Here is a 14,369-nt window from a genome sequence, read left to right on the forward strand (position 1 = left end):
TACATTTTTATGATTCTATCAAATTACTCACTGTGGCGGATATGGAAATATTATATAGCTTCATCAACACCACGATGATTTTATATAATAATACAAGGTAAAACAAATTAATTGAAACAATTTCCCTGTCTAAGGAGAAATCTATCAGAACCTGTATATCACAAGAAATTATTTTCCTATCTAATTTAAGGACAGTTAATGGTTAATAAGATGCTAAGCAATTTGTTCGCGAGAGATTCCTGAATAAACGCTGTAGCTCTATAATATATATTGTATGTTTAAAATTTAACGTAAGAGCGATAAATATCGTCCGAGTGATTCCCACGCGGTAAAGTCTGTGTTGATTTTATAAAAAAACAACATCGGAATTACGATCGTTTCCTTCAGTACTTAATGATTCTATCTAACCGTATTACTGGAGTGATCTCTCTGTCTTCTTGTCTATCGTTAATATGGATCTATTTGTGTTATTTTTAGACCCGGCTGTGGTAACTGTCGAAGGTATATCTATCATAGATTCTGAATCGTCCGGGTATCCATCTTAAGGCATATTTACAATAACAAAAAACTTTAAAAATCAGTATGGTTTAATATATATAAATTCTGCATCCGCATATGAAAGTTTACTATATGTTATCAATCACACACTCAACACACGATGGCTATAGAGAGGTCTCCATGATGGTCCTACAATGTTCGGAACTACTCTGCTCTCTGGCACTCCCTGCACGGGTTAGTCTTGAGCTAAATGGACTGTCGTTTTCATTCTCAAATAAAGGCGTGTCCATCGACAAGGCATCATCATAACATGGAAGAGAATCTTCCGAAAGTCCCGACCGCACTGATCGGATCATTGAGGGACCCATCGAATGTGCACTGGGTGACCTGAGGGGTAAAGCACATGACCGTCTTTCTAAGTTGAGAGATCGCACTGTGCTAGTCTCTGGGTTATTTTTGGACTTTGTCCTCGGTGACTTATTAAGGCCAAGAACACGAACGGTAGAAGTTTGTGGATTAATGGCCACCATGCACTCCTGTGGAGACGATGGGGAACTTACGGGGTTACTAGGCGTGTCATCCCGTCTCCAAGGACCTATGAATCGGCGCGATTTTCTTCTAGGACGGCTAGAAAAACTGAGATCACATTGCATATCATTTTGAATAACAAGTCCTCCATCCACTATTGTGTAACTATGGCAACGTCTAAGTGATGGTGAAATAGGACCAGTTGGTAGTCTTTGCAAGGCATCCTGTTTGGTAGCAGACGACAGCGATCCATACGTCACGCTCCGCTTAGCACCATATATTGGCGGTGTGTTGACGTTCCCATTTGCATCGGGAACTTCGTAAGTCACATTGGAAGCCATTAAAAGTGCCTCGGAATAACTGGGTAGTAGTGCATAATTGTTTTGAATCGTTAATTCCAGCTCAGTGCTCGTCATTGTGTTTACTCTGGTTAGTTGTGCTATAGGGTCCAACGGCTCACAATCTACGTAGTTAGTTCCGAACACCTTGTGTACGTGATAGTGTACATACGCAGTCTTAAATTCGATGATGACTCTCAATGGCCATGACATAAGTAGACCTGACGCGATCCAAAATATAACGTGTGACACATACCAAGGCAGATTATTAGGGTCGGCAAACGTTATCATATATTCCTTAAAGTTCACATTCAGAAGGTCCATGCCTTCCCTTGTTTCCATGTAGTCGTCCCGTCTTTCGTTCTCACGAAAGAACCGACTCCTTTGTTCATCGAATTCACATTCAGCATCAACTGATGCGAATGAGAAGCCCTTAGTAAACTTTATCTTTGTGGCCGGGTAGTCCTCTAAACCGTGCAGTAGAGACGACATATCTTTGATGCCGCACTGGGAGAAGTTAAATGCGGAGCCGGCAGTGTGAGAATTAATGCGTTCATAATACACTTGTGTTGTTGTGAAGGAGTCACCATTCCTGTACCGGGTCACGTGACGTGTTTTCCTAACGTAGTGGTAACAAAGAGCCTTCCACCAAAGAATAGGTATTGCATCTCGCATGTTGCTGATTTTCTCGTAAACCGTGCCCACGTCAACTTTGTGGTGTAGTTCAATACGTGTGTGACTATGCCAGCATTCTACCAGGTAAACTAAATAAAGCATGATAACGAATGCCACGGGTATGTAGATATAGCCGTCCTCACATGGACTGGACTGGGTGATGGTTCTGTCCGACCGGCGCGAGCCATAGTAACTAACCACCACAGTGGTGATGATGGCCACACGACACCAGGCGATGGCACCAAGGCAACCACAGATGAGGACGGTTAGGATCAGGCATTTCCAGTGAGCATCACGGCGCAGGGAACCGAAGAACGACTGCTTGATCGGCCTTTGCTGCAAGAAAATAAGATGATATCAGAATACATAGTAACGAAATGGTTATTTTTTTAGATGTTGCAACCAATTTTAATCTGATGACTGCATTGACATTTCCTGGTAGATTTACGCAATCTTCATAGCTAACTGTCTTACACCTGTTATTTTCAGTAACGCATGACATTCATCTTGTAGACATAAATTGGCAATTTATTAAATTTTAAAGGGGCTAAAAGTAAGACGCGTTACATTGTTCTTTAGATAAATAAATTAAAGCTATGCTACCGAAATTATCAAAAAACATTTTAAAATACAAAGGTTTATCTATGTAAAGGTTTCATCCGACCGTTTATAATAAAATTAAGACTGAAGATAATGTTTTTCCTAATTCATTTTTTAATAAGTTGCTTTTCGACTTTAAAACGATATAAATGTAACAAAAAGCTTTAATGTTAAATAATGTAATAGATATGTTCGAATACGGTAAAGCGATCACAATTAGGCATGAATTAGATAACGGAGGTCGATAAAAGTCGATTGATACACAAAACCGACCTATGCTTTCATGTGAACATGGGAAACTGTTATTTCATGTATGTCACTGGGCGATAACGTATGTCGGTAAACCACACTGACAGGCGTTTTACTGTCTCTTTAGCTGTGGTGTATGGTACTCTATAACGTCGGTAAACCACACTGACAGGCGTTTTACTGTCTCTTTAGCTGTGGTGTATGGTACTCGATAACGTCGGTAAACCACACTGACAGGCGTTTTACTGTCTCTTTAGCTGTGGTGTATGCTACTCTATAACGTCGGTAAACCACACTGGCAGGCGTTTTACTGTCTCTTTAGCTGTGGTGTATGGTACTCTATAACGTCGGTAAACCACACTGACAGGCGTTTTACTGTCTCTTTAGCTGTGGTGTATGGTACTCTATAACGTCGGTAAACCACACTGGCAGGCGTTTTACTGTCTCTTTAGATGTGGTGTATGGTACTCTATAACGTCGGTAAACCACACTGGCAGGCGTTTTACTGTCTCTTTAGCTGTGGTGTATGGTACTCTATAACGTCGGTAAACCACACTGGCAGGCGTTTTACTGTCTCTTTAGATGTGGTGTATGGTACTCTATAACGTCGGTAAACCACACTGACAGGCGTTTTACTGTCTCTTTAGCTGTGGTGTATGGTACTCTATAACGTCGGTAAATCACACTGAAAGGCGTTTTACTGTCTCTTTAGCTGTGGTGTATGGTACTCTATAACGTCGGTAAACCACACTGACAGGCGTTTTACTGTCTCTTTAGCTGTGGTGTATGGTACTCGATAACGTCGGTAAACCACACTGACAGGCGTTTTACTGTCTCTTTAGCTGTGGTGTATGGTACTCTATAACGTCGGTAAACCACACTGGCAGGCGTTTTACTGTCTCTTTAGCTGTGATGCATGGTACTCTATAACGTCGGTAAACCACACTGACAGGCGTTTTACTGTCTCTTTAGCTGTGGTGTATGGTACTCTATAACGTCGGTAAACCACACTGGCAGGCGTTTTACTGTCTCTTTAGATGTGGTGTATGGTACTCTATAACGTCGGTAAACCACACTGGCAGGCGTTTTACTGTCTCTTTAGATGTGGTGTATGGTACTCTATAACGTCGGTAAACCACACTGACAGGCGTTTTACTGTCTCTTTAGCTGTGGTGTATGGTACTCGATAACGTCGGTAAACCACACTGACAGGCGTTTTACTGTCTCTTTAGCTGTGGTGCATGGTACTCTATAACGTCGGTAAACCACACTGGCAGGCGTTTTACTGTCTCTTTAGCTGTGGTGTATGGTACTCTATAACGTCGGTAAACCACACTGGCAGGCGTTTTACTGTCTCTTTAGATGTGGTGTATGGTACTCTATAACGTCGGTAAACCACACTGACAGGCGTTTTACTGTCTCTTTAGATGTGGTGTATGGTACTCTATAACGTCGGTAAACCACACTGACAGGCGTTTTACTGTCTCTTTAGCTGTGGTGTATGGTACTCTATAACGTCGGTAAACCACACTGACAGGCGTTTTACTGTCTCTTTAGCTGTGGTGTATGGTACTCTCATTTACCGTTGTCTTTTCTTATGATATTGACATATACAATGTAAAAAGTGTGTAGTTGATATTTCTCCTAATTAATTTTTTTGGTATTAGTAATCGAAAGGACCAATAACTCAAATGTCATGTGGATCAAACTTGATGTATTGTAGGAAATATAACAAGCAGTATCAAAGGTTGTGCCAAAGGATGCCCATTACTATGAAATATAATGTGATGCATAAGTTCTAGATAACGTGTTTGCAAGCACTATGAACAATTGCAAGATGCAACAGCAATTCGTGCATTTCCAACCAATGTTTCCAAGTGGTAAATGTGATGTCTGATACCATATCAAATTAAGTGCATGCACTCATTTTGCATTCTTTCGGTATTTTATTGAATTGAAGCATGGTAAATGAAATAGAAACATGTTGTGATAAACCGCAGGACTCCACGAGCAGAAGCGTTTACCACATGGTATTGCCAAATACTCAATATCCAACAGTCATATTAGTTACACAGGTTGTATTTGTTTTGTTTTATCAAAAATAACGATTTGACAAGCCGTAATGCTAAAAACAAACAAAACACATATTCCTATATGACTGCCATTGAATTATTTACGTCACCATATTCACGCTTCTTGATCAATGACACATCATATGACAGTTGGTGGACAATAAGTAGAATTAGTATGCATACTTTATTGATGTCAGACATTGGACGCCATTTCAACATGGACTAAATCCGCTTTGGCATTCAAAACATGATAAGATATGTAACGTACAATGACGCAATACGGTCGTCCTTGGAGAGGGATACAAACAAATATAATTCAAATTTAAAACAGAAAACATATCAGATTTAAAGTGCCGTTATTGAACTTTGAGTTTTATTAAATTTGAAGCTTATCGGAACAGAAAAATGCAAAGCAATTACATACTCCTTTAGTGTGCACATAACTGTATACGAGATTTACAATTTCAAAAAAACAAACGTGACATTAGATTGATATAAATTTTACATATATTGACCAAAACGTCATCGCTGGTTTCTCTCAATGTATAGTTTTATGTACAAACCATATGAGCTGGCGTATCTTATATAAAGCTATTGTATACAGATACAACAACGACTATGGCTACAAACCCTAACTTATTTTGATAGCTTAATAGACTTTAAGAGTAAGCCCGGCGTCGCCATTAAGTAAGGCTGTCTTGTTATTTATGGGGAATTTCCTCTGAGGAAATTAGCCACATGTGTATTGCTAAGGGATTACAGACGCATATCAAATAGGTATAGAGCGTTAGGAACCGTAAATACCGATATGGGGTTGATTAATTCTGTAAAGATTCAATCTCTAATGGTGACGTCATAGAAGTTACAGTTTCCAAGAAATACATGCCTCAAACCCGACTACCAATATCCCATACAATGATCCAACATAATGTCTTGTATCATCGGTTTCAGTTGTTTCAATCACTGCCCAACGCGCTATTGCAACTATCAGAGTTTTAAATAGTAATATTGCACTATATAAGTAGTCTATGCTAACATCCACTTTCATGTACATTGTTCCAATCATTTCCCCTTACCCTATCGCTAATATCCACTGTCTTGTCGACTGTTCCAATCATTTCCCCTTACTCTATCGCTAATATCCACTGTCTTGTCAACTGTTCCAACCATTTACCTTAATGTATCGCCATTATCCACTGTCTTGTCGACTAATCCAATCATTTTCCCTTACTCTATCGCCAATATCCACTGTCCTGTCGACTGATCCAATCATTTGGCCTTACTCTATCGCTAATATCCACTGTCCTGTCGACTGATCCAATCATTTTCCCTTACTCTATCGCTAATATCCACTGTCCTGTCGACTGTTCCAACCATTTACCTTACTCTATCGCCATTATCCACTGTCTTGTCGACTGATCCAATCATTTGCCTTTACTCTATCGCCATTATCCACTGTCCTGACGACTGGTCCAATCATTTTCCCTTACTCTATCGCCAATATCCACTGTCCTGTCGACTAATCCAATCATTTTCCCTTACTCTATCGCCAATATCCACTGTCCTGACGACTGGTCCAATCATTTCCCCTTACTCTATCGCTAATATCCACTGTCCTGTCGACTGATCCAATCATTTGGCCTTACTCTATCGCCAATATCCACTGTCCTGTCGACTAATCCAATCATTTTCCCTTACTCTATCGCCAATATCCACTGTCCTGTCGACTAATCCAATCATTTTCCCTTACTCTATCGCCAATATCCACTGTCCTGTCGACTGTTCCAATCATTTGGCCTTACTCTATCGCTAATATCCACTGTCCTGTCGACTGATCCAATCATTTGGCATCACTCTATCGCTAATAGCCACTGTCCTGTCGACTGATCCAATCATTTGGCCTTACTCTATCGCTAATATCCACTGTCCTGTCGACTGATCCAATCATTTTCCCTTACTCTATCGCCAATATCCACTGTCCTGTCGACTGATCCAATCATTTGCCTTTACTCTATCGCTAATATCCACTGTCCTGTCGACTGATCCAATCATTTTCCCTTACTCTATCGCCAATATCCACTGTCCTGTCGACTGATCCAATCATTTGGCCTTACTCTATCGCTAATATCCACTGTCCTGTCGACTGATCCAATCATTTTCCCTTACTCTATCGCTAATATCCACTGTCCTGTCGACTGATCCAATCATTTTCCCTTACTCTATCGCTAATATCCACTGTCCTGTCGACTGATCCAATCATTTGGCCTTACTCTATCGCTAATATCCACTGTCCTGTCGACTAATCCAATCATTTTCCCTTACTCTATCGCCAATTCCACTGTCCTGTCGACTGTTCCAATCATTTGGCCTTACTCTATCGCTAATATCCACTGTCCTGTCGACTGATCCAATCATTTGCCTTTACTCTATCGCTAATATCCACTGTCCTGTCGACTGATCCAATCATTTGGCCTTACTCTATCGCTAATATCCACTGTCCTGTCGACTGATCCAATCATTTGGCCTTACTCTATCGCTAATATCCACTGTCCTGTCGACTGATCCAATCATTTGCCTTTACTCTATCGCTAATATCCACTGTCCTGACGACTGATCCAATCATTTGCCTTTACTCTATCGCTAATATCCACTGTCCTGACGACTGGTCCAATCATTTTCCCTTACTGTATCGCCATTATCCACTGTCCTGTCGACTGTTCCAATTATTTGGCCTTATTCTATCGCTAATATCCACTGTCCTGACGACTGATCCAATCATTTCCCCTTACTCTATCGCTAATAACCGTTGTACTGTCGACTGATCCAACCATTTACCTTACTGTATCGCCATTATCCACTGTCCTCTCGACTGATCCAATCAATTGGCCTTACTCTATCGCCAATATTCACTTTCCTGTCGACTTTTCCAATCATTTGCCCTTACTCTATCGCTGATATTCACTGTCCAACGCAATGGCTACCGTCTCCAGTCAGAATTACCACTGTTTTGAGTTTTTCCCGCACTACCAACTTTCATCACCAACGGCTGTACCAGTCACTGCACCCATACCTTAATACAAATACCCAATATCGGTTTAACAGTTACAAATTATTGTTATATGTTTGTCTCTTCTACTTTTTTGACCAATCAAAATAGGGCATTGCCGATCATCAGAAAATAGCTAAATCAAAACATGGAAGACAACAATGTGGTAGGATAAGGAAAAATATTTTACACACGTTAAATGTAACTGTATCTTGGAAGATTATATTGTTAAAAAGCATAGCAAAAGTATACTAAGAGTATCTACTGAGGATACGCGGATGAAGATTTTCTTGACTTTTTGTTAAATTAGTCATTACACTGTTCTTGCTTCAAAATTATTTCAAATAGCAAAACTTGTATCATTTCATATAACAAAACAATAAATGACTTTTTGTAGGATAATACGAAGAATTGTTAAACCTTAGAAAGGTGATATTTCCCTCGGCCTTCGTTCTCGGGGGATATCACCTTTTTCAGGTTTAAGAGTTCCTCGTATTTACAAACATCGGCCGAGAGAAATATCACCTTTTGAAGGTTTAACGATTCCTCGTATTAATCTACAAAAAGTCGATATATAATGTCTTCACTTCCATCCAAAACAATATCTATTTTACATGCTGTTTCAAATTTACCTAATCCATATCACCCATGCAAACAGATGAACAACCAAAAAAACGTCACCAAAGCTTGCCTCTCTCGAACTTCAGCAGACATCCTCCAAAATATTTTAACAACTGCAAGAAGCATTTTATTACTCGTTGCACAATGCTGTTATGTAAATATCAATGGAAAGTCAGCGACCCGAACTTAACAGAATCACAGTAATCACACACCTTTCGGCGTCTACAGTCGAATATCTTACAAATTGTTCATTAAATTCATTGGAACAAAGACTACAACAAATCCAAACTTTCCGAAGTTTCAACAAGGGAAAATGTTGTCCTTTTACATAACTCAAGCATATTTTATTCTTTTAAACAAGAAAACATATTTTTAGGTATTTTTTATTATTACATCGAACATTACATGTTACTTACACAGCGCGTATGTCACTGTATACAAGGGGATACTGGTAGGTAACAGGAGATAAGGACATTCGATAGAGGGTCTAACAATGGCATTCAGTGCTATACTATAAGATATCAGGCTTTTAATGGCATAGTAGCATAAGTGGTGGATAGTAGTATGAAAGGAATCAGTCAGTAATCGTCATTACGGTCGAGATACACGATACACATAGCGCCAACTACATTACCACACCAAACGTCATTATCACAAAAAAGGTCTATCACAATCTCGTGAATGTTTGTACCCTACAATTCTTCCGTGGTAGGATGTAATTCGAAGCTTCGTCACCTAACCTTGTTAGTTAATGTCGCCTGGTTATCGATCACACGGCGGTCCATTCTAGGTTTTCTCGGACAGTCGCGCAAACTCGCTCATTATCATTGTATTATCCAGTATTATTATCAAGCGTTTTATGGATGCAGATTTTGTAATTACAGGTTTCCGGTTTGTGTAGCCGCGAGTGAGAGCGGGTAACAGATAGTTACGTTTCCGGAACTGTGTTATTCGCTGACTATTCATTTAACACGAATTACCCGATAACATATCTGAGTGGAATGGTACTCACGCTGATTGTCACATCAGCCATACCGTGTCTATTTAACGACTTCCACACACGAAACGCCCCGCTGTTATCACTTCGGGCTCGACTTAATTAATCTGTTTCAGGAGAACTCAAATATTTCTTGTTTGGTAATGAAAAGGAAACTTTGTGAAAAAAACCAACTTTTCTCCAATAGTGAGGCAATAAAGGTGACAACACTTTTTAAATTCACAGCAAACGAAGATACTGATGTTATTCTAAGAAGAAAATGGGCTAATTTTGTTCATACCTGAAATGCAGGTCATTATGTTCTGCATTCAATGATATTGTATAGAACCAGTATAACTCCAGTTAGTGCAGGGTTAAAGTACACTGGCAACTGGTCCATGGTGATTGTTTCTGAGGGAGTTATCATTGAAAATAAAACAAAAAATCAAAATTAAGAATTGAAAAGGTAAAATATAAGAAATGTACAGATTGAGGGAGAGATATAGCAAATACATATTTTCTCATAGCTATGAGTAAGATATCCCGTCTTCAAAAGAAAACATTGACACATGACTATCACCATGAACTCCCAGTCCAGTAGAATTCTAACGATAGACAAATGTAGATAAAACATTGGTTGCTTGCACATTGACAGTCAAGCGTGATCAGTTTGTATGCCGTCCGCTTTGCGTGTGGCGTCGTGTACGGTATCTGTAATAGAAGGAGCCCTCTTAGTGTCAGACCTATTCTGTACCACTGCTGCAAATGGACTGCTGAACTATGTCAGAACAATGTCGTATATAATGAAGGCGACGTGATTTTATTGCTTACAGTTCGCTCGCAATACCACAGCATTGTGTAAATTGTTTCTGAAATGAGCTTTCTCGCCATGGAATGAAAGCTTTAGAAAAGTTGGAATTGGTTTCCTGATCAATGGGTTTCGGAATTACAAAACAATCGCAAGAAATCGCCGAAAATTAGATTACACTTACAGGACATTTAGATGAATCTGTACATCCAAGAGAATTGAATAAGGCTTTTAGTGCCATTTACAGTTAGTGTTAGGCCTAATGTCCCCGACGTTTTCTTAACGTAGTGATTGTACCTTTCCGTTCAAGGATCTGCTAGTGTAGATGGGTGCTCCAAGTAAGATAGTTTCTCTAGTATTGCTCGGATTTGACACTTTGTCTCTGTAAAATCAGGTTAGGTAATGGACGCAGACACTGGTAACGACAACACTGGGTGACAAAGGCTTTAATTACACAAAGTGCCAGTGTGCAGAATAAGGTGTTCCTAGTAAACAGGCGTTGTCTGCAGACCCTGTTAGTGGTACCTACCATAGGCCAAACTTTAATTCGCACTGCAGTAAATCTCGGTGATGTGAGTGTGATTTGCTGTACGCGAAATTCCGGCACTAATGGTGACTGATTATCATGACTATCTACTGTCAGGTATACAATATTCAGAGCATTTCGTGTCTGAGCTGATCAACAATTTAGTACTGTCTGACTGGTAATATAAACAAAGTAATTACACAAAAGTACAGGATCTGTACCACAGTGTTTATATGGAACAGACTATTAGGTATCTGAGGGTGCATTGTATGGGTCATAGGGTACGAAATCAGAACCATTCGGCCCTTCTTTCTAGTGATAACGTAACATTTGTTTGCTGTATTCGGATATTCTGTTCATGGCAAAGCCAATCATCAACATGTTGGTCATTGATATTGTTGAGGATTAGATCAATGAAACAGTTGTACGACAATCCTAGTAGATCCTAGAATGACCCACAGGCGTCAAAGTAAAGTACTGGAACGAGAGAACAGTCTTATCGTATGTCTACCAGTCCAAAAGGATGGCGTTGCGGTATAGTAACACTCGCATCAATGGCGAGTTGTGTTGAATGGTGCAAAAGCTCTTTGAGGACCCAAAGCATCGCTAATGAGTACTAAATGGACAAAATTGCATGGTATACCTACTACACGGACAAGTCCTAAAAGGACACAACAGTTGTACGGCATAATCTTTGTATACATATAGATGTACGATGTCCTAAGTGTTACTGATGAAGCCTAGATGGACTTAATGATGTTGATTTTGTTCATGGAACAAAATTATATGTATGTATAACTTACTTTTGTAAGCCAAAACAGAACCAGGCGCCGACAGTTGGCACATGGTTCAGAAATATTTCAGTAAATGATTGTTATGTGTCAGTGGATAATGACGCATATATTGTGGCTTTATAAACTTTATATAGAAAAGGATGGTAGCACACTTATTCTTCCATATATATAATTTAGTATTTAATAACTATATATATTTTCTAAACTTTCTATTTATATTTTGTCTATTGTTTCTTTATTTGAAAGCGTCTATTGAAAAATATCACGATATTTGCCAAAACATGAATTTATGATTTTGTATTTAAACTATGTCTGAAAATTATTTAAGATTATCTATTTAACCTATCAAATGCCCAACCTTATCATCCTTAGGTTAAATAATCATACACGAAAGGATATAAACTGATGAGTATCAAATATCATCCACTGTTTCTTAACGTGAGACAGTAATACCATCTTGTATAATGTATTTTTACAACATGTTTGATATTAAAGCATTGTGTCATAATGAGTAAAATATATTACTTACTACAATCTATAGAAAAATGAAAGACAAGTTGATTAAAATTTCTCTTGAAAGTTTGATCATTTGCAATCTCTGTTCCATATGTTGCGTAGACTTGCAGCATTGCATACAAAACTATTTCACGAAATGTGAAAATCAGAAACAGATACGTTTGTGCAAAATCGGTTGTAGATTTTAGTAATCATTTTAGATATATTTCTTTGCGTAAAAACAAAATTATTTACGGAAGTTTATACGGCAAAAATCATTGATAAAGTTTATCAAGAGTGCGCAAAATTATTAACTGACATTATATATAATAATAATAATAAAAATACTGTAAGAGGTTTCTTCATAATTCCAATTGTTCTGAAATCAGAACGATTTTTTAAGTGTTCCCGCAAAATTAATGTAGTGTAACTTACTTACTTTTGGAGAAAATCGACTTTTTGTGTCCCTATTTCCCCGATCCAGACATTCACTTTTGCCATACTTGGAAGGTCTTTATCACTACGGTGTTTATTCCCGTTGAAAACAAGCGTTCTGACGCCCTTCGCGGGTTAAGTTCATTTTACGAATTTAAAGTCAACAAAAGAAGCGGAACAATATCAAGAAACAATGCATTTTCAGCACTTATATCGACATTAGTCGGGCACAGAACTCGATACCGGATTATAAGAATTTCCTGTAATATATGCAATAGGAAAATCTTACGATGTCAGTAAATAAATGTTTAATTTCTTTCGTTTGATTCAATTTCTAAATTTGATGACTTGATCCCGAACATTCCAGTGACGTCACTTTTAGTAGGAGTGAATGAAACGGCAGTCAATCCCGCCAAACAATGACGTCACAATCACCGGAATGACGTCGCTTACATATTTCCCACGGTAGTCAAAAGGAGTACACACTCATTCGGTTTACTGAATGCATCTTTTCTTGATCATCAAAGAAGCGTTTCGCTTTGAGTGAAATCGTGTAAATAACAGGCAATTTGCTTTCGTTTTGAATACCATCTTCTGTATATATAATGAAAAAGTTGCAGGATAAACAGAATACACAGTCACTATCTTACAATACAAGTTTTATTTTGGTGTCGACAGGGAAAACCGAGATGACTCGGCAAAACCTCTTCATCTCATCTCCTCGCATAAACGATAGCAGCATCGATATTAATTTTAGCAAAATAAAAATGTCCAACGTTTGAAATATTGCAAGAACATTCATTATTTACATAAACCAGTAATAAGAATAAACATTTATTTCATCTATACTAAATAATTTGCAAATCCCATACACCGCCTGCAAGGAGATGTCCTTGGCCTATCGCTACCCACGATGCTCTCGATCGTGGTCTTATATTATGTAACTTGACTTTTTATGGAATATTAAATCTAGATATATCTGTTTTCAACAGTAAAATTTCTATGAACATGTGTAAAACAAGCAGTCTGAACTGCTATTCCGAGACCGTAAAATACAATCTTGGTCACCTCAGCCAAAACACAGGGGCACGCAAATTATAAAACTCGGTTAGCTTTTTTATTGTCATTATTGTTATATACACTGTATGTGATATTTAAACGAAAACATATATTTTACCTAAGAAGCCAATGATATATATAATGTAAGTATCGGTTAGCTTGTAACTAAAAAGTAATTATAAATGTATGGTTAAAATTGTGGCAACCACGGTAGTTCGTTATACATTTGTTTTTATTATTTTGGAGAATTTGCTACAATAATTAAAGTGAGTATTAGTTCAGACGTAATGTTTGTGAGGAAAATGAGATTTTAGTCTATCTTATTTGTGTAGTGTAATTCGAGAAACTCATATGTACATTATATACTGGTAACATTATGTTATATCTAGTAATAACGAACATTTCATTAAATTATATATTCAATAACAATTAAGTTTCTGAAATTTGGCCTCGGTATCAAGACCATTTTGAGATATAGCAACGATAAAGAAGTGTTATCTGTGTTCTCATTGATTCATGGTTCTAGAATGAACTCTAACGTAAATCCGTGTTGGTGTGTCGGTACAGGATGCTGTGTTTAGCTGGGTTTGATGCCGAGAGGGAATATATTGTAACATATTGACCAGTGGGGTAAATCTGGGCAGGCGAT

The 14,369-nt window shown here is 38.4% G+C and overlaps 1 protein-coding gene across 1 annotated transcript in view; it reads right to left on the reverse strand.

The window, feature by feature from the left end:
- Window positions 1–569: 569 nt before the first annotated feature.
- LOC138319255 (transmembrane protein 151B-like) overlaps window positions 570–14,369 on the reverse strand; it is a 40,643-nt gene continuing 26,843 nt past the window's right edge. The window contains exon 2 of the mRNA XM_069262279.1: window positions 570–2,375. Within this exon, the coding sequence (XP_069118380.1) occupies window positions 663–2,375 (1,713 nt within the window). The 3' untranslated portion in view covers window positions 570–662. The remainder of the gene's footprint in view (window positions 2,376–14,369) is intronic.

This window comes from Argopecten irradians, chromosome 3, assembly GCF_041381155.1.
Source record: "Argopecten irradians isolate NY chromosome 3, Ai_NY, whole genome shotgun sequence".
Classification (NCBI taxonomy): Eukaryota; Metazoa; Mollusca; class Bivalvia; order Pectinida; family Pectinidae; genus Argopecten; species Argopecten irradians.